The sequence below is a fragment of the Perognathus longimembris genome, chromosome 13, assembly GCF_023159225.1.
Source record: "Perognathus longimembris pacificus isolate PPM17 chromosome 13, ASM2315922v1, whole genome shotgun sequence".
Classification (NCBI taxonomy): Eukaryota; Metazoa; Chordata; class Mammalia; order Rodentia; family Heteromyidae; genus Perognathus; species Perognathus longimembris.
The window spans coordinates 762,835-789,324 of record NC_063173.1 but is presented as its reverse complement, the minus strand read 5'-3'; the positions used below and the strand labels follow the sequence as shown (position 1 = coordinate 789,324).

The 26,490-nt window shown below is 59.9% G+C and overlaps 2 protein-coding genes across 4 annotated transcripts in view; one reads left to right on the top strand and one right to left on the bottom strand.

Annotated features, from left to right (window-relative positions):
• Positions 1-443: 443 nt before the first annotated feature.
• Positions 444-14,090, bottom strand: LOC125361894 (basic proline-rich protein-like). The gene is made up of 7 exons (XM_048360504.1): positions 14,072-14,090; positions 13,867-13,947; positions 10,682-10,831; positions 10,295-10,327; positions 10,110-10,164; positions 2,307-2,653; positions 444-2,077 (listed from the first exon to the last, which is right to left on the bottom strand). Exons 1-7 carry the CDS (start codon positions 14,088-14,090, stop codon positions 444-446), a joined length of 2,319 nt encoding a protein of 772 aa, XP_048216461.1.
• The window catches only part of Gdpd5 (glycerophosphodiester phosphodiesterase domain containing 5), an 80,870-nt gene continuing 56,165 nt past the window's right edge, over positions 1,786-26,490 (top strand). For 2 of the 3 annotated variants that reach the window (XR_007213051.1, XM_048361070.1), the window contains exon 1: positions 1,786-1,912. The gene's annotated coding sequence lies outside the window, so the exon portion shown is untranslated. Of the gene's footprint in view, positions 1,913-2,125; positions 2,172-26,490 lie in introns of those variants that run through there. The other variant, XM_048361071.1, reaches the window with a different exon arrangement.

The following is a 26,490-nucleotide window of genomic DNA, read 5'->3' as shown; positions in this document are numbered from 1 at the left end:
TTTCCTAGCGGGCAGCTCTGCGCCCAGCCCTGGAGGGCGGGGAGGCCCCGTCCCAGTCCCACCCCGGGGCCCGCGCCGTCCCGGGGACCCCCGTCCGGGGCCCCCATTTGGCTTCCCCCGCCTCGCCCCGGCCCACCCGCCACAGGCCTCCCGCCTGAACCCCGCGAGCCCGGCCCCCCCAGCGGCCCCCGCGGAGGCCCCTCCGGAGCTCAGACCCCCCAGCCCCCGCCGTCCACGGTCTTCTCGGCAGCCGCTCTCGCGTGCGCGGCCCCGCCCTGTCCGAGGTGAGGTCCACGCTCCGCACAGCTCCGCCCCCCGCCCTTCTCTGATTGGCTCCTACTGCCCGACGGCACGCCCCGCCCTGGTCGGAGCCTCGGGGGCGTGGCGGCGGTGGTGGCCCCGCCCTGGTCGGAGCCTCAGGGGCGTGGCGTGGTGGCCCCGCCCTAGTTGGAGCCTCGGGGGCGTGGCGGCGGTGGTGGCCCCGCCCTGGCTGGCGCCTCGGGGGCGTGGCGGCGGTGGTGGCCCCGCCCAGGTCGGCGCCTCGGGGGCGTGGCGGCGGTGGTGGCCCCGCCCAGGTCGGCGCCTCGGGGGCGTGGCGGCGGTGGTGGCCCCGCCCAGGTCGGCGCCTCGGGGGCGCGGCGGCGGTGGTGGCCCCGCCCTGGTCGGCGCCTTGGGGGCGTGGCTGTGGTGGCCCCGCCCTGGTTGGAGCCTCGGAGGCGTGGCGGTGGTGGCCCCGCCCTGGCTGGAGCCTCGGGGGCGTGGCGGCGGTGGTGGCCCCGCCCTGGTCGGAGCCTCGGGGGCGTGGCGGCGGTGGTGGCCCGCCCTAGTTGGAGCCTCGGGGGCGTGGCGGTGGTGGCCCCGCCCCGGTCGGAGCCTCGGGGGCGTGGCGGTGGTGGCCCCGCCCTAGTTGGAGCCTCGGGGGCGTGGCGGTGGTGGCCCCGCCCCGGTCGGAGCCTCGGAGGCGTGGCGGTGGTGGTGGCGGCTCCGCCCTGGCTGGAGCCTCGGAGGCGCGGCGGCGGTGGTGGCCCCGCCCCGGTCGGCGCCTCGGGGGCGTGGCGGTGGTGGTGGCCCCGCCCTGGTCGGCGCCTCGGGGGCGTGGCGGTGGTGGTGGCCCCGTCCCGGTCGGCGCCTCGGGGGCGTGGCGGTGGTGGTGGCCCCGCCCCGGTCGGAGCCTCGGGGGCGTGGCGGTGGTGGTGGCCCCGCCCCGGTCGGAGCCTCGGGGGCGTGGCGGCGGTGGTGGCCCCGCCCCGGTCGGAGCCTCGGGGGCGTGGCGGTGGTGGTGGCCCCGCCCCGGTCGGAGCCTCGGGGGCGTGGCGGCGGTGGTGGCCCCGCCCCGGTCGGAGCCTCGGAGGCGTGGCGGTGGTGGTGGCGGCTCCGCCCTGGCTGGAGCCTCGGAGGCGCGGCGGCGGTGGTGGCCCCGCCCCGGTCGGCGCCTCGGGGGCGTGGCGGCGGTGGTGGTCCCGCCCCGGTCGGCGCCTCGGGGGTGCGGCGGTGGTGGCCCCGCCCCTCGGGGCGTGGCCGCGCTCGGGGCGTGGGGCGGCGCTCGCTCGGCTCGCCTCGGCTGGGCTCGGCGGGTCTTCGGCCGCGGCTCCGGCGGCGGCGGCGGCGGCGGCAGGCGGCGAGGATGACAGCGGCGAGGGCGGCCGCGGCTGCGGCGCGAGGCTGAGCGGCGCGAGCCCGAGCCGGGCGGAGGAGGAAGTGGAGCCGCGGCCGGGAGCTCCGGAGCCCGCCGCCGCCGCGCTCGGCCCGGGAAGACTCGGCCGCGGGGCTCGGGCCGCCCGCCCGCCCGCCCGGCGCCGCCCGTCCCGGCTCCGGGTCCCGCGCCCGGGCGCTGCCAGCCCCGCGGTCCGGAGCGCGCCGTGGAGCAGCTCGCGCGCCGGGCAGGACGTCCCCGGCCCCGCCGGCGTTGCAGGTGGGTTCGCCGGCTTCCCGTCCGCGTGGCCCCCGCCCCGGGGCCGGCGCAAGGTGGCCCGAGCCCCAGCCCCGAGGGCGGAGCAGCCCGGACGCCCCCCCCCCCCCGCCTCCGGCTCGCGGGCGGCCGGAAGCCCCGGCCCGGGCCCACGGCCCCGCGAGGCGCCTCGGGGCGCGCGGGGCGGACCGGCCGCCGCCTTCCTCCGCCCTCAGCCGCGGGGACCCGGCCCGCCCGCGGCCGGCGAGGGCCGAGGCCGCCGGTGAGAGCCCCGGATGCGCGGCGGGGTCCGGGGGTGCGGGGGTCCGCGGGGGGGGGGCGCCCCGCGCCTGGGGCCCGTGCCCGCCCGCGCTCGGGGGCCCCGCCTCGCGAGGGAGAAGGCGGTGTGCATTGTTACCGCCGGGGAAACTGAGGCTTAGCCGGGCTGAGGGCCGCTTCGGGCTGGCGAGGGGAAGGAAAGGCGGGAGGAGAGGAGGGAAGGGGCCAGGCGGGGGCACCGGGGCGCCCGCGCCCGGGCTGGCGGCCGAGGGGGTGCCGTCCTCCTGCTCCCCACCCCCTGCGCTCCTCACCTCGCCGAGGCGGAGACCCGGAGTCGAGGGCGGGCGGGGAGGGGAAGCCTCCCAGTTCAGAGCTCCCCCCCCCCCGGGGTCCGGGATGGGCCGGGCCCGACCCCGACCCCGGTCCCTGACGGCGCCAGACTTCAGGGCCACCGAGACCAGCCGGGATCCCCGCGATGCTGCCCATCTGTTAGGGTGGGGGCCCCCAGGTGACCCACCTCCTAAGTGCTACTGATGGGGAAACTGAGGGCTGCTCTCGGGGTGGCAGTCGCCTCAGGTTCCCAACACAAAGCCACTAAGTAATTGAGTCAGAAGTAGGCTTGAAAAAAACTTTCCCAACAGCCTACAAGGTGTCCACTCTTCCCCCGGTTTGCATCCTCTGCCTGGGTGGCTGAGACTTCCCCTGCCCCCCGTGTGTGCCGCTGCCCGGAGAGTGCGGGGTGGGTGCTGGGGACATGCCTCCGGCCCCGTAGCCTTTGGCCCAGATTAAAGGCCTGACCTCAATCTCCCTTGGACAGAGGAACCTGCAAGATCCCTCTAGTCCAGGAGGGGCGGGAGGCTGCCAGGGCTGGAAGTGCCAAGTGTCTTAATTCCCAGGCAGGGGTTCCTTCTGCTGCCCTGTGAGGTGTTATGAAAGGCACTGGCATGGATTCTGTGGGTTGGGGGGAGGACTTACGGTCTTGGCCTGGCCTCTGTGGCCTTGACTGGGGACTAGTTAACCCTTGCTGAGCCAGCTCCCTGAAGCCAAGGGGAAATCACCTTGGAAAACCCCTAGGAGGTGGGGCAGAAGAGTGCAGACTGGAAGCTTGTCTCTGAGGCTAGAGGGGTTGGGGGAGCCCAGGAGGTGACTAGGGCTTGGGATTCCCCCTTCTCTCCCTCTGTCTGCGGGGTCAAGTCCTCATAACCATTGTTGCCTCTGAACAAAGCCCCTCTTTGATGAACTGACTTCACACCTATGGTCCCATTTCATGATCTGGTAGGAAGAGTCTGGAACCTGGAGCAAGGCAAAGCCAGGATGGGGGAGTCTCCTGGTGTCTCTTGGATGGGCCATTTGGGAAGTGGGGGTCAAGGCAGGCTGGTGTTACCTGCCCAGATAGTCAGGCCTTCCTGTCGGCAGAGTATCAGAAGGGAGTTTATTGCATTGGCCAAGAATGGTCTTGTTCTTTTTTTTTTTTTTTTTTTGCTGGTCTTGGGGCTTGAACTCAGGGCCTGGGCACTGTCCCTGAGTTTCTTTTGCTCAAGGCTAGCAAAGTGGTAATGAGCCACAGCCACTTCCCGCTTTTTCTGAGTGGTTTATTGGAGATAAACCACTGGCTGTCCTGGCTGGCTTTGAACCTGGATCCTCAGAGCTCAGCCCCCTGAGTAGCTAGGATTACAGGTGTGAGCCACCTGAGCTTGGCTAGGCTTGTTCTTAATGTCTGTTTCTCGGTGGAAGACTAAAGACCACACAGGTAAAAACCACTAACTCAGGACCTCTGAGCTTGCTTCTTCAACTATTTGGGTGCCCAATGCCTACCAGGTGGCTTGAAAGTTACCCAGATAAGGTCTAAATGAGATGCTAAGCTGGGGGTGCGTGTCAGCCAGTGGCAGGCCTGCCTACCGGGCGGGGGGCCCTGGGTTGGATGGGACCCCAGCACTGTCGGAGGGGCGGAGACAGATAGATACAGATACACCGTGCCTGGCCAAATATCTATTTCCTTCCCTATGAAGAAAAGGAAGCAGGAGTTTGGAAGTCTGGGAAATTCTCTGCCTGGCCTGAGGTGAGAAGGCAGACTACTTAAGTACTGCTCGCAGGCTGGGAAACCTGAATTTGCTGAGCTCAGGCCTGTGTGTGGGGTCAGTCTCTGCTGGGCCGCCTCCCTTCATCTCCTAGGCTTGCGGAGTCTGCTTGGGGACCCTCACAAAGGACTCCTGGATCCTGACAATCCCCCATCCCCCATGGCTTCCTGTGGAGGGACAGTTGGTATGCATTCCCTTGGGGCCATTGTCTGGCCTCCCTAGGCACAAGGTATAGTGAATAATTTATTGCTCCCCTCCCTGAGAGGCAGGCTAGGGAAATCGCTGTGTTCAGCTGAGCTGCTGACCCTCGGTGGCGGTGGCGGTGGCGGTGTGGGATGGTTCCCGTGTGCGTGGTTAGTCTAGGACAGAATGTGCGTAGAGGAGGGGGCAAGGCAGGGAGAGAGTGGCCTGTTGCTAACCTGGCTCTCTTCTGTGAAAGGCCAGGTGGACCCACAGTCAACAATAGGACCAAGTAGCTGAGCTAGAATCAAGTTGTGATCATCTCTTTCCAAAGAGGTGTGGGGGGGAGGGGATAGGTAAGGATGAGGATGCAGGATAGGAGTGGGGACCCTTAGGGACTAGAGTGATGAGAAGACTGGGTGGAGGGGGTTGGTGTCTGGACTGGAACTGGCTGTAGAGTAAGAGACTGAATCCTGGTTCTACCAACTGTGAGACTGGGGACAATTCGCCTGAACCCACCAGGCCTGGTTCCCGCCGCCCCCCCTTTGTATAATTAACATAGCAATATCTACTTTTCCAGAAGGTCACCTGTGTACAGCACACAGCTCCGATGGTTCTCAGCAAAGAAGCACCTCCCTGTGAACACACCACACAGAGTGGACCAGGGACAGGGGAGATGGGAAGTACAGTAGACCCGGGGGTGGGGGTGGGGGGACTCTGGCCAGCAACAATGGGACAAGGTCTGTTGGGGTAGCAGCAAGGGGTGAGTGAGATGAAGAGGGGTGAGTGGTCAAGTGGGACCGTGGCCCAGAATTCAGGCTCCAGAGAGCCGCAGGGAGGTTCCCTCTTAGAGACCCTTGTAGCTCCCTGCACTTCCTGTCAGAGGCAGGCCAGGCCAGGCCCCTGGTTGTGTCATTCAAGTCCTTGCCCACCGGTGCCACTGTGTGGCCCCAGGTTCAGAGCCCTCCGTCGTCTTCTAAACGTGGAAGCGTGGCCTTACTACTTGCCGGCCCTGTGCCTGTGGGGCCCCTCTTGTCTTACCACCCCTACTTCTTACCTGCTCACTGTCCTGTGTGCCCAGCCTGGCCAGGTGTCACCTCCCAGAAACATTTCTGCATCACCCGCCCTCTAGGCGTGCCCCTTCTAAATCCCCAGCACTCAGTAGGAACAGTTGTAACACCTGCCTATCTTCTGCAACATCCTACAGTTGTAGAACGCACCTTTACATTTAGCAATAACATAACAATGCCGTTAACAGCAGCTAATACCCTTGCATGTTCATCAGGAGCCAGACCGTGTACTCAGCGCTTTAGAGACCTTCCTGTTCGCACTCATTTTGAGGAGTAGCTACTGTTATTCCCTGAGACGAGGACTCAGAGAGGTGCGTTGTCTTGCTCAAGGTTACACAGCTAGACAGTGGGGAGTGGAAAGACAGATCTGCATCTTTTTGAGTTAGCAATCTGTGCTTTTCTCTGTCACGGAACAGACAGCCATTAAGCATTTAGGAGATATTCCGTGTGGACTCCATCAGTACCTCGAAAGCATTCTTTGCATGAGCAGCGCCTGGAGCCTTCCTCCCAAGGCTGGAGAACGGCGGCGCTGGCCTAAGCGTGGGGCCTGGGGAAAAACCCCCTGGCCCCGGGCTCCGTGCTGGCCAGCTGGTGGCCTGCGGCGAGTCAGCCCTCCACACCACGGTGAGCGGCTCCTGCCTTCTGCAGTGCCCTTCACGACCCCGGCGGGAGGAGGAAGAGCCCGTGGCGGAGGGCCAGAGGTCGTGGCGTGGCCTGGCCTCTGGCCAGCGGGCACTGTGGTCACGCAAAGCAGCGCGCCGGCCCGGGATGCGGGCGGCGTGGCCGCGCGCTGTGGTTGGGAGCCGCCTGGGCCGGGCCCAGTTGGCAGGACCAGAGGCCGGCTGCCCCGGCCACCGCGGGGTCACGCGCGGGCCAGCCGCTCCCTCTGCCCCCCCAGGCGTACACCAGGCCCGAAGTGTGGTGAGCCACGGCTTGTCCTTTCTCCCGCGGTGGCTGCTGGGAGGGAGGCCCGTCCGGCAAGGTCCTGCAAGTCCCGGAGTCACCTCTGTCGAGGAACCTCGGGGACGCCTCTCACACAGGTGGCGCCCAGCCCTCTCTTGCTGCACGGAGAGATCTATAACCTCCACGTGCCAACGGCGGCAGGAAGGGGCCCTGGCAGGACGAGGCTCTGCCTTCCCCTCTCCAAGTGCCAGGCAGCGGACCTGGCACAAAGTAGCCAGGGGAGGCGGCGCAGACTGCCCCCGGCGACCCGCGGTTCAACGTCTGCACCTGTTTCTTTACTAACGTCAGGGCTGGTGACAATGAAGGGAGAAGGAGCCGTTCCACTCAGGTCTGGCTCACAGGCGGTGCCGTCGGTTCCCTCTCGCCTCTCTCCTCCACTGGCCTGGTGAACTGGTGACTGGAGCCCCTCGCGGGGCCCAGTGAGGGAGGTCTGGAGGGAGGGCGTGGCCGGTGGGAGGAGGCCTCCGGTGGGAGGAGGTGGGAGGAGGCAGCTCCGTGGCGTCCTGGGCGGCAGAAAGGAGGCCGTGGGGGGAGCAGTCTGGGGTCCAGCCAGCAGGCGCTGGGCAGACACTGTCTCGTCTTCAAATGGGGAGGGAGGGGACATTCTTTGGCCCTACCTCTATACACTTAAACACATTCAGCCACAGTGGGCACGCCGCAGAAGCGGGCCCGTGGGGAGATGGACCCGGAACGGGGAAGCTCCCAGCACTGGCCGGTTGTGGGGAGTGGGGTGCAGAAGATAGCCAGGCAGGAGAGCGTGGGGAGGGGGCTGGGGCGGGCTTCCCGGAGCAAGTGGACTGGCAGTGGCCCACCCCTGAGGAGCTGGCAGGAGCGAGCCTCAGGGGGACACCGGCCTGCTGGCCTGGGGGACTGCTGGCCTGGGGCGCTCTCTTCCTGCCACCCCACGCGGGGGGGGGGGGGTGACATTCTTCTCTGAGGGCAGGTGGGGGGGAGTGCGGGCTGCAGCTCTCAGAGGCCCAGCTCTTCCCGGGCTGGGAGGCCAAACCTCCTACCGGAAACGATCACCAGGCCTGCTTTGAGCTCTTTTATCTTCCTGCCGCCATTGCAGCCAGAGGGGTCTCTCGCTTTCATCCTGCAGCTGGTTGGCTTTTGAACAAGTAGAGTCTGAAAAAAACAATCCATGGAGAAACATCTCACTTTCCCACCCAGGAAGCTCAAAGGGAAAGTCCTCTCCCACCTACAAGGGAGCCGGGATCCCCACATCGACCCCCACCCCCAGGGTCTCAAAGAAGCTCACCCCGAGGCAAGCCGGAGTCAGAGCTCCTTGTGCGGCCTCCACTGGCCCTGGCTACCCGTGGACTTGTCCATTTGGCCTGGATTCTGCCCTCCTGTGGAAAGGGGTCAGGACATGAAAGACCTTTCTGGAAAGGGATGGGTAGGGTAGCGGCATCTGGGACCATGGCTTTCTGGGGAACTTTCCCAAGTCCTTCGTGGGCTGTGCCTGCCGTGGCTGGGGTGCTAGCCGTCCCAGCTTTCAGCCGCGTCCACGTCCGCGAGCTGCAGGCCGCTGCGGCGGCGTGTGCCGCTGCACATTCCCCGGGTGGGGAGCCACGCCCACACCTCAGGACATGCCCCTCCCCAGGACTTCCTGGCCCTGAGAAATGCAGGGTGGGAAGAGTTGGTGATGAAACTGGGTTCCCGGGTATCTGCGCTCCCAGCAGCTTCAAGCCGTGGTTTTCCCCCTCTGGAAAGTGGGGATAGCAACAGTTTTTGTCTGAAACGAGGCCGTTCACAGAAAGCACGGAGCCTGACACGTCACTCCTGTGCAGCAAAAGGTCAGGGAAACAGCGGCAGGGCTGGGCTGGACTCAGACCCGGGACTCCCTGCCCCAGACACCTGCGTCAGGTTTCCAGCATGGTGGCCGAGCGGGGAGAAAGATCACATCCAGTCCCGAGGCCCTTCCCACTATCCCCCGTCTCGGAAGGGGCAAGCGAGGCAGCGGGCACTTTGTTTTGCTTGGTTTTGTTTCAGTGGTCAGAGTGTCAGACTCGCCAGAACAATGAAGCCTTGTGCAGACCGGCTTGTTTTCCACCCTAGACACCCAACTGCACCGCCCGCGTGGGGCCCGTCCCGCCTGGGAGAACTGAAGAATGTTGGAGAGGTGTGTCTGGGGGTTTTGTTTTCCATCTTGGGGAGGGTATCTGGGGGACATCAGAGGTCTCTGCGCAAGTCCTTACCGATATCTGACCCCACTCAAGTCAGCCACCTGCACTGAGAGCCGGGTCGATACAATAATTTCAGTGTGGCTCAAACCCAACAGGTTTCAGAGACAGAAAACATGTTAGTCCTGGTCTTATCACTTGCTGGCAAGATGACCACGGGCCAGTCATTTGTCTCGGTGAGCATCCGCGTCTGTCCTGTCCAGTATCTACTAGGATGGGCTGCCTCGGCTTGTCTGAAAAGTGAAGTTCTGGGGCTGGGGATATGGCCTAGTGGCAAGAGTGCCTGCCTCGTATACATGAGGCCCTGGGTTCGATTCCCCAGCACCACATATACAGAAAATGGCCAGAAGTGGCGCTGTGGCTCAAGTGGCAGAGTGCTAGCCTTGAGCGGGAAGAAGCCAGGGACAGTGCTCAGGCCCCGAGTCCAAGGCCCAGGACTGGCCAAAAAAAAAAGAAAAGTGAAGTTCTTAGAGGGTCAAGCTCGGAACCGGGAGAGGGAGCTGAGCCCTCTGCTGATCTCTGGCTCAGCCAAACCCTTGTCACGTGCGTCGTCCTTCCAGTGGCTGCTCTTTGATAAGGTGTTCCTTCCTTTGGGACTTAGAGGAGGCTGAGGGTCATTTGGGGGAAGACTGCCAAAGGAGAGGCTAACAGCTAGGCTTCCTCTCCTCCGCTCTGCCCAGCTACGGAAGGGGGATTCGGCATAGGGCATGGCACAGCCAGGAAGGAGAGCGCAGCCCCCAGCGGCTAGCAGTAGCTTCCCCCTTCCTCCACTCCTACCAGCTGTCAGCTCAAGGCCCGGGCGCACTGAGAAAAGCCTAGTGAGCTAGGGAGACCACAGACTCCACCTCCTTCGGGCAGGACTTAGATAAACTGTTTCAGAGGGGTTCCAGCCCCCTCCCCCAAATCCCAGCAGTTTCACTGCCACCGTCCTCTTACAAAGAAGGGCTCTGAGGAGCCGTCTCTCCAGATCGGGCTGCAAGTGGCTTCCAGGGAGGCCTCACCCGGGACAGCCTTATCTTTGGAGTGGGCAAAGTTCACGGGTAGCTGGTATCAAGATTGCTTGGATGCAAAGAGCTTTTCAGAGCTCCCCCAGCCTAGAGCTGGCCCCAGAAAGCCATTTGCCCTGCTCCTTACACTGGGTGGCAATCACTGCCCTGGGAGCAGCAGCCTCGTGCCCCATGGGCCTCCGACCGCTCGATGCCCTCGAGCACCTGAGCTCAGCCCTTGACTCTGCGAGCCTAAGAAAGCCAGTAGGAGAAATGTGGGCCCTGCAGCCTGTGGGTTGCACATGGGGCTCCCAAGCAGGGAGTAGGTAGCACAGCCAGCAGGACAGGGTTCAAGGGCCGACCCTGGGCCCGTAGGAGGCCTAATTAGGGGAGGGGAGTATGGCTGGGACAACGTCCATGGAAAGCACCGAGAAGGCAGCTGAGAACACAGAGCTCTGTGGCCCGCCACCAGCGAGACCCACAGGTTCATCCGGGCCTCAGAGGCAACCAGTGAGATGTCTCCTTCCTCAGAGAGCCCTGAGGACAGAGGCGCAGGGGCCTTGTAGTCCACAAACCCCTGGCTTGCAGCCCCAGCTCTGCCTCTTTGGAGCAGCGCTTAGGAGACCTTGACCACATTGGGTAACGTCACCGAGCCCGGGCCGCTCACCTTCCCGCCTGGGCTGCTTGGGGGAATCACGACCTAATGGGGGGAGGGGGTCAGAGGCAGTGCCGCAGCCACCTTCGTCCTGCTGCCCGCCGCCCTATGCTTTAAAGAACCGTAACCTGTTATTATAAAGGTGACAGACAGAGTGTGCCTTCCATTCTTAATGCATCTCCAGGAAGTCCGTCCCTGCACGCAACCAAAGTCCATAGTGCTGCAACTCGAGTGTTTTTCCTCACGGTAGGGCCTCTGTAGAGACAGACTGAGCCCACCCTCCATCCAGATGTGCTAGTCGGTCAAATTGCCATCCCCGAGCCGAGAGGAGGCCTGGCCCGAGAACCCACAGGCTGCCACTGGGACCCACAAGGGACCTAGGAGCGGCTCCCATGGCACCTGGGCCGGGACCTCCCCTCTCGGTGCCCGGCAGGTGCTCCTGAGCCAGGGGTCTTCTGGGCTGGGGAGGGGACCATTTCAGGCTGTGGGGAGGGACGCCAGCAGGGGCCGTGTAGCTGGAGGTCTCCCCGCCAGGCAGCTGGCCAAGGACTGTGGGAGGCGGAGGGATCAGGAGCCCGGAGTTCTGGGTCCAGCCAGTTCTCAGTGCCCTGTGAACTCGAGGGTTGGGTTTCATGGAGAAATCAAGGCTTATTTTTCGTGGTGCCCTTGGACCCATACAAATCTAACTTTACAAAGCATTTTCTTATCGACGATGTCACCAAATCCTCAGGAGTGTTTGCTGGGGGGGGAGGGGGAGTGTGGAAGCAGATACCTGGGATGGCTTCGTGACCCTCCTTCACACCCCAGCCTCCAGTTGCACATCTGTGAGAAGGGCAATAGTTAGTGCCCCCGTCCTGCTGGCTGTGCCCCTTAGGTGAGAGGGTGTCTGTGACTACCAGACCCAGTGTGGCACCAGTGCCACACAGTCGCTGTCCTCGTCTTGATCACCATCCCCACTTAACAGAGGGGACAACGGAGGCTCCGGGGAGACAGGTGACTTGAGGGGCCGCACAGCCCTGGAGCTCCGTCCTCCAGACTTCCTACCTGTGCATCTTCTTCTACAACACTTCCTTGTTGTCCTAAAGAGACCCAGTGCTTCATTTAGCTAGGACCTTCCATGTACCTCACAATCTGCTGTGGCTTTGTGCCCTTAGTGCCTAACATTTGCCTGGCACGTAGTAGGCACTTTGAAAATACTTGTCCTGTGCATGAATGGGTAGCATAAAATGTAACACGCAGCACCAAAGCCATGAACTAGTAATCCTCACTGTTCAAGAGGCTGAGACTTGGAGGATCAAAGTCCAAGGCCAACCTAGGCAGAAAAGCCCATGAGATTCCATCCAAAATAATAAGAAGCCATACAGGAAGCATGGCTCAAGTGGTAGAGCACAAGACAGGCACGCATGACTCAAGTGGCAAAGCAGTAGCTGAGCAAGCCCAAAGCCCTGAGTTCAAACTCCAGTACCACCCCCAAGAAAGCATTGGCGGGTCATTCTTCATCCACTGACACCTGGTAACCTAACCACTGGGGAGCTTGAGTCTGCCTGGGGAGACCATGCATCGTGATGGAAAACCTCCTGCGCAGCCTGGGATCCTGAAGACCTGACCATGCCCTCTTGGCCAGTGCACACGGGGAAATAACGATGCACACAGCAAGTGCTGGCTCAGGACCTCACCGTTTATAATCTGCCTCTACTTGCGTCATTAACCCGAATCTCCACAGAAGCATGGAGAAAAGCATTATCCCCACCGTTCAGGCAATGGGAACAAAGCCCAGAGGTTAAGCCTCCCCCTGCCCCATTGCCAGCACCTCAGCTCTCCAGCTGGGCCCGTGACACCCCCTCTGTCATATTGGTGCTCTAGTTACAGGATGTCCCATGCCACCTTCTCTGTTACCCAGGATTGGTGGTGGTGGCTGAGATTAAACTCTCTGTGTCCCTAAAATGGTCAGTGCAGAGAGGCAGGGCCTTGGCTGGTTGCCTTCCTCAGCACACACACCCTTAGCACGTCATTCCCAAAGTGTGTTCTGGGAAGCCCAAGTGCCAGGGGACACTAGTAAGCTCCGTTTCACGTGGACATACCATTTGGGAACTAGTAGATCATGTAACTCAGACTCTTTTCAAAGCCTTTAATGCACTGATGTAGCCAGGTGCTGGTGGCTCGTGTCTATCATCCTAACTACTCAGGAATCTGAAATTGGAGAGTCACAGTTCAAAGCCAACCCAGGCAGAAAATTCCATGAGACTTCAATCACACACACACACACACACACACACTCACACACACACACACACACACAGAGGTAGATTGGTGGTTTCAGTGGTACAGTGCCAGCCTTGACTGATAAAGCTACAGGACAGTGCCTGGGCCCTGAGTTCAAGCCCCAGTACTGGCACACACACCACATGGATTTGAGTTAGGAAGTCCCAACAGGTGTTGCAGGGTCCAGCCAGCCTCTCCCACACTTGTTTGAGTGTGCGCCTGTTTTGTCATAGAGCAGCATCTGGACTGGGGACAAGCAAATCTCCACTCTGCTGCTTTGCACAGAAGCGAGTTCCATGGCCCTGAACCCTGTGCATTTTGGGAAAGCATCCCAGGAAGACCGTTGGGCCCAGTAAAACCGTCATCGTCATGGCAGGACTTCAGGCGGCAGAGGCAAGTGGAAGGTGAAGATATTTTTATTCTTTATCTCCCAAACGCACACATCTCAGGCATCGACTACGCCAGGCACAGAGCCAGCAGCGAGAAATGCCAAGACAAGTCTGACTAAGAATCTTCCATTTCATTTCCTCAGGCCCACTAAGGTTTTTTTTTTTAAAGAAAGACAAAGACAAGCCTTAAAAGGAAGAAGTGTGTTTTTTTTTTTTAATTGTTCTAGGTCGAGGTGGCAGGTGGGTGGGTGACACATTCACTTTACTAAGTGGAGCAGTCCTGAGCCCCTGTGTAGTCAGACCTCCAGGGCACAAGCCAGACTACTCAGTTCCAACCACCCTGGGTGGTACACACAGATGCTGAGAGGTCGGGGGTACTGGACTGCCTGGAGGAGGGAGGGCAGGGAGGGCTGGCAGCCTGAGGTGGGGGCTGGGAGCTGGGGACTACTAGGGTGAAATGCTGTGAAGATGAGATGGGGAGGCTCTAGCCAGTAGGAGAAAGCAGAAGCTGTAGAAATGGCAGTGCACAGAGACACTGTAAAGACCCCAGGACGGTGGGGACAGAGGAGGTAGAGGGAGCATTTGGAGACAGGCTAGAGAAGTCACTGGGACGAGCACAGGTCTAGTGAGTATCCAGGTGCCCAGCTGCCTGAAGGCCAGGACCAGGTCACATTCGTCCTAGTGTCTCCTGCATTTGGCTGCTGCCTGGTAGGTGCTTGTGGGCTGATTGGGCCTCACCAAGTCCCTCTCATGGCCCACGGGTCCATCCTTTCTGCCCTGGAGGGGTGGCTCTCAGGAAACCTGGGCATGTGTATGGGACACCTGCTCACCTCATCCTCCAGCCTTGAGGTCCCCTGAGCTGCCCCAGCCTGGGGGGGAGGGGGTCACAGGGTCCTTGGGTAGAGGGCAGTGGACTTTGCATCTTCTCCTCACCTCCTTCGGCGTGGCCATTGGGCTTCGACATGCCTTTGTGGGCTCCCTTCCCCGTTGTTTCTTCTAAGGCCCCAGAGCTCCCTATGGGCAAGGGCTGGGTGAAGTACCTGGGTCAGGCCTTAAGCCAGGCCGGGGTTAAGGCTTGTGTACATGCATCTGCTTGATAGAGGGTAGGAGTTCTGCTGTGTGGAAATGGGCAAGTTACTCTGACTCTCAGTCTCCATGTCCGTTAAACGGGAATAACGACCCTCACACTGGACCCTGGTGGCAGTTCAGTGACTAAAGTCTGTGAGCTCCCCTAATGCACCGATTTAACCTGCACCCCTCTCAACATCTGTGGTGATGAACGTATTCAGGCCCTTTCCTGAACGGCTCTCAGGGGTGCCTCTCTGTTCTCCACCCGGCCTTGGCTGGCAGGCGTTATCCAGGCCACAGCAGCAGGAGCCTGTGAATTATGTACAAGTTATACACCTAGGCAGAGCCAGGTGTCTGCGACCTGGTCTGTGCGTACCGAGTGCTCTCCTGTCTCCTGGACACAGGGACCATTCCTGCCCTCCATCTGCGACTGGCGAAAGGGCAAAGTGGGGAGCACTAGCGAGAAGCTCTCCAGGCCTCTCGCTGGTCTGCCCTGCTCCCAGGCTGGCCCCACGGGCCTTGCTCACATATAGGGAACTCTGTGTCCCTAGGCAGGAGGGCACAGTGGAGCGGATGGTTGGGGCTGTGGGCCTAGGGCCTGTGGGGCAAACAGGATGCTCATTCCTCCATTTCCTGCGTTTCCCTACTGATGCCAGGAGGTACCTACCAGTCCGGTAACTTCGATCTCTAATACAGATGCTGCTTTTTATTTCAGCTGGGCCGGGGGCTCCCGCTCTGGGGGACCTGCAGCTGGGGAAGGTACTTGGTGCAAAGACCCACCTTGCCCAGGAAGGGGCCTTGGGGGACAGGGTTAGGTGCCCCAGCACCCCTTTCCTCTGAGCTCTGAGGGCCCCTCTCAATGCCCTTGTGCCCAGGCAGTTCCCAGATGGTGTCCTGGCCCCATCCGGATATGGTGGGAGGTGGACAGCTGGTGAGGCTGGCCCCAGAGGGGACACAGATGCCCGTGTGCTTGGGCTGGTGGGGGAGGGGGTGCCTCATGGGCTGGCAGGCGGGGGGAAGAGAAGGGTGACATGCCAACAAAAGTGGAAGCACGCGAATGAAAAAAGTAACACACTGCCCCTTTGGAACCCAGAGCCCTGGGCGTGCTAGGCTAGTGCTCTTCCCCTGAGCCGCACTCCCAACCTTCTACTTGTCTTAAAACGGGGCAGGCGGGTGCAGCCTGGGCTCCTGTCCTGGCTCTGCTCCTTGGCCTGCGTGCCGCTGGCTCTGTAGCCAGGCCTTCCTGTAAGGTTCCGGTGAGGAGGCCAACCGTGCATGGCCAGAGTGAAGTCAGAGCAGACACACCAGGAGGTGTGACACCAGGAGGGTGCCGGGGGCGTGACAGGCCTCCAGTGTGTCAGAGAGAGCCCACTCCGGGCCTCAGCAAAGAAACCAGATGTCTGTCAGTCCTGGGAATGGCCGGTAGAGCCGGCATGGCCCACACCCGGTACCCCTCCCTGGCTCTGCCGTCACCCAAGGCCGGTAACCGCCCCAGGCACCAGTCAAGGCAGTGGAGCCGTGCAGCCCGGGGTGGGGCGGGGGGCACGGTCACCGAAGGCCTGGGTGAGCCCCTAGTCCTGCCTGTCCCTTTAGAATAGAGGGGACCCATACAGAAGTAAACTGGGGATCCTTCTTCGATAGACAGCAGCAGCTGGTGGGGAGTAGGAGTGTGGATTCGGGGGAGGGTTTGGCCCAGGGTGCAGGCCAAGGGCTCAGGTGGCCCAGGCTAGGTTCCTGCCCCAGTTCTGGTGACAGCCAGGCTCTGGGATGACCAGCTGACTAGAACCTCATTTGCTTTAGTTAATGGGACAGCTGGTTAATTAGCTCCGAGTGCTACTGACAGGCGCCCCGACCTGCCGGTGGCACGTGTCAGGGCCAGCCCTCCGCAGCCGGGTGTGCCCCGCAGCCGGCCCTGCGCATGGGGCTTCCACACCATCCCATCCCTGCCCCTCAGCCTGCCCCGGATGACCTCGTGGAGCAGTCCCTGGGGCAGGGATGGAGGGGTAGGAGACAGCCCTGCCTTAGCTCCAGTTCAGGGTCGATGGGAAGGAGGAAGCCCGACAAGGACCAAAGGCAGGGATGCGGACAGAGGATGGCGAAATCACCGCCCCTAACCGGAAAATAGCTCGACTTAGCTCCGCCACCAACTCCCTGTGTGACCTTAAGGACATGGCCCTTCTCCGCCTCCGTCTGCCCATCCGACAGAGGACGTTGGAGGAGTTGGTCTCAGGAAGATGTGGCTGGAAGCCGAGCAGGGTGAGGGGAGTGTGACCTTGGAAGCCCAGGAGGCCTGGGGTTTCCCCCTGCGCCCCCACTCTCTAATCCATGGCCTTGGGAAGGTCTCCCAGCTGTTCAGAGCTCGGGGGACTGGCGCGGAGCCGACGCGGAGTGTGGGTGCTCTGCCCAGTGGCGTTTGGCCCTGGTGGCCTCTCCGCCACCTCCCCTTTCATGTCCCTGCTTCTTTTGCCATGCCCAGACTCCCCAGCAGGTTAAGAGGACCCGGGCAGAGGGGAGTGTTGCTCACCTCAGTGCCGAGGCCACGACTCCGTTGCCTGGTCAGGATCCGGGCAGAGCAGGTAGCGTCCGCCCGGGTGGGCCAGCTGGGAAAAGGGAGGAAGGGGACAGGGTCTCCTTGCCTGCATCCTGGAACTGTGGACTCTTCTATTCCCAGGCTGTAGAAGCATTGGATCATGGGATCTTAGAATCTTGGTCCTAGAAAATGGTGACTTGGACGTGACCTTGGGGGAGAGGGAGCAACAGAGCTGAACGTCTCTCTCCTCTGGCAGCCCCGCGGTGGGCTCCCTGGACACCCAGGAGGTCCTCTGTGGCGTGAGGCTGCCGTCAGATCACCGGGCCTCCCTTCCACCCGGGGCCCTGGCTGGTTCTGCTGGGTGGCTGGGAAGGCACCTTGCCGAGAATAGAAGGCTGACCACACCAGCCTCCCGCCTGGCCCCAGGGAGCTTATTAATTGGGACCTGGTGCCTCCGTGGGGCCCCCAGGGTAGAGGGCGGCCATCAGGCTTCCCCGGGATTTGGCCCTGGGTCCCGGGGGGAAGGTGATGCTTTTCCTCGTCACTCCTCCTCCTCCCTGGAGCCAGCCAGGAAGCATCTCCCAGTGTCCTGGGGGAAGGACTCTTCTGGGGCAAGTTCAAACAAACAAACCAGCCTTTGAGTAGAACAAACAGATCGATGAAAATGATTTCGTCTGAAAAGAGAGGACTGATGGTAATGGCCCATTACTGAGTACCTACTGTGTGCCGGGCTGGGGTGCGCGCAGCATTTGGCCCTCTGACCTCATGTAACCCTCTCAAGGGCTTCCAGAAGAAGGGGTCCTTGTCCCATGGTGCAGGGTTGGGATTGGAACCAAGAACCTCCCTATCTCATTCTTTGTGAGGGGAAAACCGGGGACTCCTGAGAGTCCAGGGAAGGAGTGAGGCTCGGAGTTCTTGGAGAGAGCGCTAGGCGGTCAGTAACTCAGCCGAGTCCTGCTTTACCTTATGTTGGCAGGATGGTGTAAGAGGAGCCCAGCTGGATGGGGCAGGGATTGGAGGCCTGACACCAGCATAGCAGGTACTGGCACATGTGTATTGAGTTTGAATTAACCAAGCCCCCTTGGGTCTCAGATTTCCCTTCTGCAGAGTAGACAGTGGCCGCTCAGAGCACAGTCCCAAGGTCAGAGCTCCAGATTCCTGGTTTAAAGATAGGGAGTGTCTTGGTCCTTCCTTCTGCGGGTCCCCAGAACCTCCTACTTCCCTCTGCCCCTCAACTTATTACCAGTGTGGCAATCAGAAGGGGACCTAGGGATTCGAGATCTTCCTCTGCTTGTACTCATGAGTAGAGAGCAAGTCACCCAGTAGATAGTCAAGAAATCCCTTCTTCCTTCTGAACCTGCTCCCCGGTGGAGCGCTGCCTCGAAGGTATCCAGAGGGCTCAAGTGGGCAGGGCCTGCAGTCAGCGGGATCCCTCCCAGGGAGAGGCAGGGGTTCCAGCCTCAGCCCCAGCCCGTCCTGTCCTGCCTGGCTCTGTGCTTGACCAGTCTGCAGTGTTAACCAGAGTCGCCTCCCTGTGCGACGCATCTCCACAGCTGTTTTCATTTTGATTGTTGCTTGTTTTTGTCTTACAGGGCTGGGGTTCAAACCCTTCCTCATGCTAGGCAAGCTCCCTACTGTTGAGCTACACCCTAGTTCCAATCTCCAGAGCTTTTTCATCATTCAAGTGGCATTCCTTGCTCATTAACTCATTTTTTTTCCTTCCTCAACCACAATAACCATTTGATTTTCTGTAGCTTTGAATTGGATGACTTTAGACATTGTATATATGTGGAATCTCACAGTATTTGTGTTTATGTGACTGGCTTATTTCAGTTAGCATGATGCCTTCCAGGTTTCCTTTTGGTGTTTTTGTTTGTTTGTTTTTGCCAGTCCTGGGCCTTGGACTCAGGGCCTAAGCACTGTCCCTGGCTTCTTTTTGCTCAAGGCTAGCACTCTACCACTTGAGCCACAGCGCCTCTTCTGGCCTTTTCTATATTTGTGGTGCTGAGGAATCGAACCCAGGGCTTCATGCATGCGAGGCGAGCACTCTACCAGTAGGCCACATTCCCAGCCCTCCAGGTTTCCTTTTTCACTGTATGGATGTCCCACATTTGTCTATTCACCTGTTGATGAACACTTGGGCAACTTCCTCCTCTTGGCTGTTGTGACAAGAGTGAGGATTTGAAGTTAGATAGGCCTGGGTCAGACCCTGAGTTTAGTATCACTGCGTCTGGAAATCTGAGTCCTTCCCCAGCTGGCTGCCTTGTTCAGTGGACTTGGTACAAGGAGCAGAAAATGGCCTGGCACACAGCAATCGCATAATGAGAAGTAGGCAGGATTCATTCCCATTACCCACGTCCCTCCTGGAGATGGATCCTTTGGTCTATGGGTTGCAGTACCCATATGCCCACATCATAATACTGCTACCCCACCCATGAGGCAAGCACAATACTTGTATGTCTCCGTGTATTGAAGCTGGACAGTATTTGGGCCCAGCGAGGCAAGTACTCGTTCAGTTTCACAAAGCCAGTCAGTGGCTACGCTCAGGTCTTTAGTCTCCTCTTGCAGTCCCTGGGGCTCCAGGCCTTGTCCCTGGAAGCACTGGCTCCCCGGGGATCTGTATATTCCTGCAAGTTTCAGGGCTGGAGGAGGCAGGAAGCAGAGCAATGAGTTCTGGGGAAAGTCTCCATGGAGAGCAGGGCCCATGGCACTTGCGGATTCTCTTATCCCCTTCTTGCCCCCCCCCTCCCCAGCTAGGACTAGTGAAACCACCCAGCAGACGGCACTCGAGGAGTGCGCGTTTGCGTGGCAAAGGCTCTGCGAGGTCCTGGTGTGACACCCGGAGCTCATGCTCAGCTCTCGTTCGTGTGATTGCTCATACCTTCTTCCGTCCTCCCCTCCCTCACAGATCGGCAGTGGACCAGGACCAACCAGACCTGTCAGGCACTTTGTACAGCACGGCAGGCATCGTGTGGATTCTGGGACTCAGATCTTGGTTCTGCCAGTTACTACCTCTGTGGCCTTGGGAACATGGCTTCAATTCTTTGTGCCCAGATCCTCCTCCTCTAAAGTGGGGAGGACGGTCGTGTGCAGTTCCACTTACCATCCTCACATAACAAATCCCCCCAGAACGGCGTGACGTTGTATAAAAACTGCCATTTTATTGGCTTGCGGTTTCCATAGTTCAGAGGAATGGCCCCAGGCCTCTCTCTCATGGCTGCCTTCAGAAGGAGGCTGGGACGGCGTCCTCTCTGGCTCCGAATGCGATCTCTAGGCTTGCTTTCTCCACGGCCTCATTGAGCTTCCCCGCAGCATGGTGGCCTCTGGGCAGTCACGCTATCTGTGTGCTGGCGTAGAGCTCCAGCAGCTCAGAGAGCAGCCCAGTGGGTAAGGCAGGGCTGCATCACCTTCCGTGACCTGGCCCTGGAAGCCTCCGTGTCCCTTCAGTCGTTATTCCCAAGTCCTCCCAGACTCAAGTAGGGATCCGTAGACGCCTGCCTTCGTGGAAGGTGTCCGTGCGGCTACGAAGGGCATGGGAGTGGGAGGGATGCTGCAGATATCTTTGGAAGTACAGTTGGGTACAGTGGGGGGGGGGGGCTGCCTACATCAGTGCCCAGGCGTGGCCTATAAACCGTGGCCATCCATCACCAGTGGTGAGTCTGGGGTGTGCTGTCATTAGGACCCCACTGCCACTGCTGAAGCCAGCCCATGAGAAAGCAGCGCTTTCCATCTGTGCACTTGAAGGAGTCACGGGAACTTACCAAGCAGAGACAAGTGGGACGATTAATTGTGCGAAGGTATAGAGCCGGGGGTTGGAGTTCCCCAGAGCAGGACCTGGCTCTGAGTATGAGGCTCTCCTGAGGTGCAGAAGTAGAGACTGGAAAGGTCAGTTGAGGCCGCCTTGAGAGGAGCTTTGCATGTGGGGTTTTGACTTGATCTGGTAGGTTCCAGGGGCTTCTCTGACGTTTCCCAAAGGTGTGAGGAAGTGTGTCATGATGGAGAAGTCACTTCTGAAGTGCACGCAGCAGGGTTGAGGGAGGCAGCAGCTGTGGACGGTGGAAGGCGGAGGGAAGGGTTGACAAGACTCACCAGATGTTGGCTGGTGCCATACGTATCAGTTCTGAGTGCGATGTGCACACCTCAACCGGCTCTCTCCTTTCTATATATTCGTTGCTCAGAGTGGCTGTTCTGGAGTGGAGGGCATCTGCCTTGGCGGCGAGGTCAGAGGAACCCGGTGACCAGCCCTGGGACAACGGGCAGGACCAGGGGACAGCCAGTGACTGCCTCCTCTGCTCCTGGTCCGAGGGGAAGGCCCCGGTCCTTCCTCTCCCCACACCCTCCTCACTCTGGCTACAGCCTTGATGTCCAAAAGGATGGACGGGTCCTCCACGGCCTGCTGTTCCTCTCCTAAGCCCTGAGCTGCAGCAGCAGGGGCCGCTCAGTCTAGCCAGACCAGCTCTCACTCCTGCGCTGGTGACTCAAGTGGGACCATGGCCCGGGTCCTGTGGGCCTGTCTGCCTTCCATGCGCCTGCGTGCCTGTGCTTGCCTCCTCTGTGCCACCTGAGGCTGGCTGTGTGTGTGCTCTGTGTGCGTGTACGCGTGCGTGTGTGTGTGTGTAAGAGAGAGAGAGAGCGTGCGCGAGCTGGGCCCCTTGTTCTCTCCAGGCACATGTGATAGCTGCTCTTTGCAAATGGCAGGCCGGGTTGGTGCCCCTGGAAGGGGCCACGTGTACATGTGCTTCATCTCCCCCCTCCTGCTCTGGGGGAGGGGGCGAGGGGAGATGAGAAGTACAAGTTCTTAGACTTGAGAACTCACTCCTGGGGCCCTGAGAGTGATTAGCCAGGGGCTGGGGCCTGGGGCGAGAAGACTTGCCTTAGCCTTCTGAAGCCAGTCTGGACCTCACGTGTGCGGCTAGCTGCAGGCCATGGAGGGGGCCGCTGGGCTGGTGGGGATGGTGCAGGGCCCAGGAAACCATGGGGGGCCAGCCTGAGGCTGGGAGGGAAACCCAAGAAGGCTTCCCGTGGGAGGAGTGGGTGGGTAGAGAGTGGAGCTTGGTACTTCCTGGGGATCGGGGGTTGGAGGAAGAGGGAGGTGAAGCTCTGATTTCCAGGCTGAAGGTCAGAGAGTGGAGGAGCGGGTCTAAGAGGAGGTAGTGACCACGATGGGGTCAGACTGCCTTGGGACGCCAGGCAGGTAGGCTCCTCCGGTCCTGAACTCATTCCGAGGCGGGGTGGGGTGAAGCCAAGGGAGTGGATGTCATAGCCCCAGGGGAGCAAGAAGGGTGAGGGGTAGGCAGCCCTGTTGAGCCTGGGGGGGTTGGGGGGGGCAGGGGAGCCCACAGGGGCTGGGGAGGCAGCCAGGGAGCGGAGAGGCACACCAGTAACTGGTGTCCAGGAAGCCAGAGGAGGAGACCTTTCCAGGAGGTGGGCCGGGTCCAGGGTCAGCCGAGGACCGAGAGGCGTGGGGTGGAAGTTGTGGGTGGCGGATCCGTGGGGGGCCTGGGGTGAGGGGAGACGGTGCGATCTGAGCTTAGACAGCAGGCGTTGAGAAGCAGCAGGAAGGAAGGAAGGGAAGGTGGACGGGCTGAAGAGAGAGCATGGAGGCAGAGGAGGCTGACCGGAAGGATCAGCCCGCAGGGAGGTGATGCGGGCGTTGGGGGATGGGGCAGCTTGGCACTTGCTGGGCCCCCACAGTGGGGTGGTGCGGGTGCCCAGGGAGAGGGGCTGCCCTTCTGCAAGGGCGGAACAGAGAGGGCCGGGAGGGGCCGTGGTGGCTGGGGTCACCGTCTGCGGCCCCGCTGGGAGCAGGGGTTGAGGCTCTGGCTCACGGCTGCGGTCCCGGGCAGTTTTATGTCTTTGGTGCCGTTTAACGAGAAGGGCCTGGGAGGGTCTAGATGCTGATTCACCTATTTCCAAAGAGGCTACACCCAGCCCTGGCCCCAGCCCTGGCCCTGGCTTCCAACCAATGGGAAGTTCTTCCTTTGCGTCTTGCCGAACACTCTTTGGCTATGTGCTCCCGCCTGGTGAACTTGTTCAACCCTCTCCCCAGCGCCAGGCCCATCAGCCGACGGCTTTGAGTGGCCACGGTGTTTTTACAACTTGTTTTCATGAAGTTGGGTTGAAGTCCCTCTGCATTCCCAGAATGTCAGACCCGCCCTGATTCATGAGGATTGACCAAAACAGGAGCAGAGCCAGAAAGAGGAATGTGAGGAGGACTTTAGCCATCCTCCATCTTCCGTAGATGCTCCTCTTTCCCTCCACTGATTGAAGGCAGGAAGCAAAGCCACTGAATAACCAGCAGGGACAGTGACAGCCCTGGAGAAGGGGAACAGGACAGTGGAAGGGCCAGGCCTCGTCTGTTATCCCGACAGAACCCAGTTCATGTTCTGCCCCCTGCTAGATGGGGCATCTTTAACTCTTTGTCTCTGCCTCAGTTTTCCAACATCTACAAGGGGACAGCAAATGGTCCCACCCTTCTGGGTGACGTGGAAGCAGACCCCCAAGACAGAAGTCTTGAGTGATGGAATGGGAAGTTTTCTAGGACAGAAACTGCAAAGGGAAAAGTAGGTCGGAAGCTTTAGCCCAGTCCAGCAGAGGGGCCACCTTGGAGGGTAGCTCAGCATCCTGTGGCAGCTAGACCCCTCGGGGCCAGGCGGTGACTGTGGGACAGATCCCCGTCCCCCACCACCACCCAGGATGCTCCCCAAAGGGAAGGGGCCCCAGCAGATGGAGGCGGAGCGGGGCCGTCTGCTTCAGGGGATTAGTGTGCAGATTACAGGAGACAAAGCAGGTAAGGCACTGACTGCCCAGAACCTGACACAGTGACTGACAGCTGTTAGGAAGGAATTGTGCAAACAGGGGAGCCCCGAACTGAGATCCGCTGCAGCCGGAACTTCTGAGTGCCGCCTCTGCAGCACCCCACACTGGGTCCTTTCTTGCTCGTTTCCAGAGGTCCCGTTGAGGCCCCTGTTCTCACGGATGCCTTAGCTCCGGGCAGTCTCTCCAGCCCAGCCAGCCCGAGCTGCCAGGGCCTTGCCGCGGCTCTCTCCCAAGCCCAAAGGGGCGTCGGTGATGAGTGGGAGTCAGGGACTGGTCACAGGCAGGGCTGTGGAGCTCTCCGATCACTGTGGGGTGAGGAAATTCATGCCTTTGTGGGTCATCTCCTTAATTGTACTTGGCTTTTCTTTCCAGCTCACCCCACAAAAACAGGTTTGTTGGTTCTTGTTTGTTCCCCCCTGAGCTTTTCCAGAGAAAGTTCCCTGGATCACACTGGTCAGCATGTCCCAGGACAGAACAAAGAGAAGTTGTCTTTCCAGGCTATGATGACTAAATCCCAGAATCTGATCGTGTAACTTTAACTGCTAGTGTCAGCTTGGGTTGGCCCCAGTGGTTCCTGCCCTAAAACTCCTCTCCTGTGACATCACAGGAGTCTAGCCTTCAAAGCCTGAGCTTGGGTTCTTGTGCAAACTTACCTGCTGTGTGACTTGGGCCAAGCCACCTCCCTTCTCTGAACCTCAGCGGCCGGTGTTCCTAACCAAAGTTACACATATCCCCCTAAAACCCAGTGATTTCAGCAGGGTGCTAATCCCTGTTTGACCCAGCTGATGCCCAGAGAAGTGAAGTGTTTGGCTGAAGGGCGAAAGAGAGAGGCTGAGTTCCTGCTCCCAGACCTTGCCTTTTTTCAGCACTTCCCTAGCCTGTCAGCCCTTGTCCTTCTTTGGAAAAATTAAAGCTCCCTGTGTGGCGAGGGCAAATGGAGCCCAAGTGGTCCCTCTCCGCAAAGCACCGAGGAACACCTACTGCGTGAGGGGTCAGCACTTGGACGGCCCCACCCCGCCCTCAGACTCGGGCAGTAATGAAATCCAGAGAGTATGATCTTATTATTTTGAATTCACATAAGGTCAACCTGGTTTTATCTGACAGATGGAATGAGATGATATGTCTACAGCGTCTCCTCATTTTCCCTACGCGTTGCTCTCAGCCTCCCGGGCAGGAGGAATTCCGCAGGTGTTGAGCTGAGGCTGGGGGGGGGGGGGCGTCCCTGTCCCTCCTAAGCCTGTCTAGACAACCTGAGATCAAGTGGCCAGCACACGTTTCCGGAGCTCTCCTGGGTGCCAGCACACCGTTCGTGGACTGGGGGAGCCTCTGGCTTCAGGGTACGGGCAGAAAGCACCAGAAGCACCATGGCGGAAGGCGACGGGGAGTGGGAAGGGCAAGAGGGCCTTCTTGGTGGGTCAGAGCTGACTCCAGCCTCTCATACAGCGGGGCCAAGCTGGGCATGGGCAGATGTTTCCCTGCCCCCCTCTCTTTCTTCCCATCTCCTGGGCAGGTTGGGGTCCTAGACATTTTAGATGACTTCCTCTACACTCACCACCCTAGGTCCACTGTCGTACTTGACGTCCACATTCTTCCAACCTCCGTTGGACCCTCAGATCTCAGCCTCCTGAGTAGCTAGGATTATAGGTGTGAGCCGTCAGGGCCTGGTGAATATTTTCATAAGAAATATAAGCTAATGGGGCTGGGAAGGTGCCTTAGTGGTAGAGCGCTTGCCTAGCATGCATGAGGTCCCGGGTTCGATTACTTAGTACCACATACAAGAAAAAGCCAGAAGTGGCGCTGTGACTCACGTGGTAGAGTGCTAGCCTTGAGCAAAAAGAAGCCAGGGACAGTGCTCAGGTCCTGAGCCCAAGGCCCAGGACTGGCAAAGAAAGAAAGAAAGGAAGGAAGGAAGGAAGGAAGGAAGGAAGGAAGGAAGGAAGGAAGGAAGGGCAGGCAGGCTAATGTAAATGTATTTTATAGTTTCAAAAGTTATTGTGCAAGATTATCTATTAAAGTGAAAACAGTATACATCCTCATTATTACAGGATTTTAAAATAAAGTCACTCAGGAGAGGTGAAATGTTCACTTCAATTTTTGTTGCTTTCACTTCAATTTTTGTTGCTTTCATAAAAATGAAACTAGTTGGGTGCCAGTGGCTCGTGCCTGTAATTCTAGCTACTCGGGAGGCTGAGATCTGAGGATTGAATTTGAAGCCAGCTTGGGCAAAACAGGTCTGAGAGACCCTTATCTCTACCCACCCACCAAAATGGCAACAGTAGACCTGTGGATCTGGTACAGCACCAGCCTTGAGCACAGACACTAGGAGACAGCTCTCAGGCCCCGAGTTCAAGCTCCAGTATTGGCATAGAACAAGCAGACATAAAAACGAGACTCTTCACAGTTCTCCTGTTTGACATCTGCGTAGCTCCCAGTTTAGAGGGAGTCTCAGCTAGGCGTGGTGGGCCGAGCCTGTAATCCGCACTCAGAAGGCCGGCCTGGGCTACCTAGCCAGGCACTGGCTCGCGGGTCATGTTTGGCTAAAGTAAAAGGGATTGTTAACTACCATAGGATGCTCCTTGGCCGCCATGTGTGTTCTTCGTGAACACCACACCAATTACCACAAAGTGGAACAGGAGGAAAAAAGAAAAAAAAAAAGCCGGCGTGGGGGGAGGGGAGAGATGAGCATTACCGGGAAACCCATGCTTAGTTATTATGCAAGCGGCATTGCACTTGGCCATCAGAGAGGAAGGATTTGACAAGTGAATTCCTTCTCCCTCTGCCGCTCGGCAGCCCCTCCCCGCACCCCGCAGAGCCCGCCCCCCTCACCAGATGGCCTGCACACGTGGAGACAGTCACCTTTGGTTCTTCAAGTACAGGTCCGGGAGAGGAGCTTGGCTGGAGCAAGATGTTTACATTGCAGGGCGCACGGAGATTGGGTGATGGGGGCGCTGGGATGTCCTCTGACCCGTGGGACTCGGGCAGGGGCTCGCTTTTTCTGTGTCAAGGGGGCTTGGGAGGTGATCTTGCCAACAAGAGCTACATCACGCAACTGACGAAGGATGGAGCTTATACCTCAGCGGGAGTGTAAGGCTGAGTCTCAACGCGGCCTCTCCTTTCTTACCTGGAGGTGGTTGGTGCGT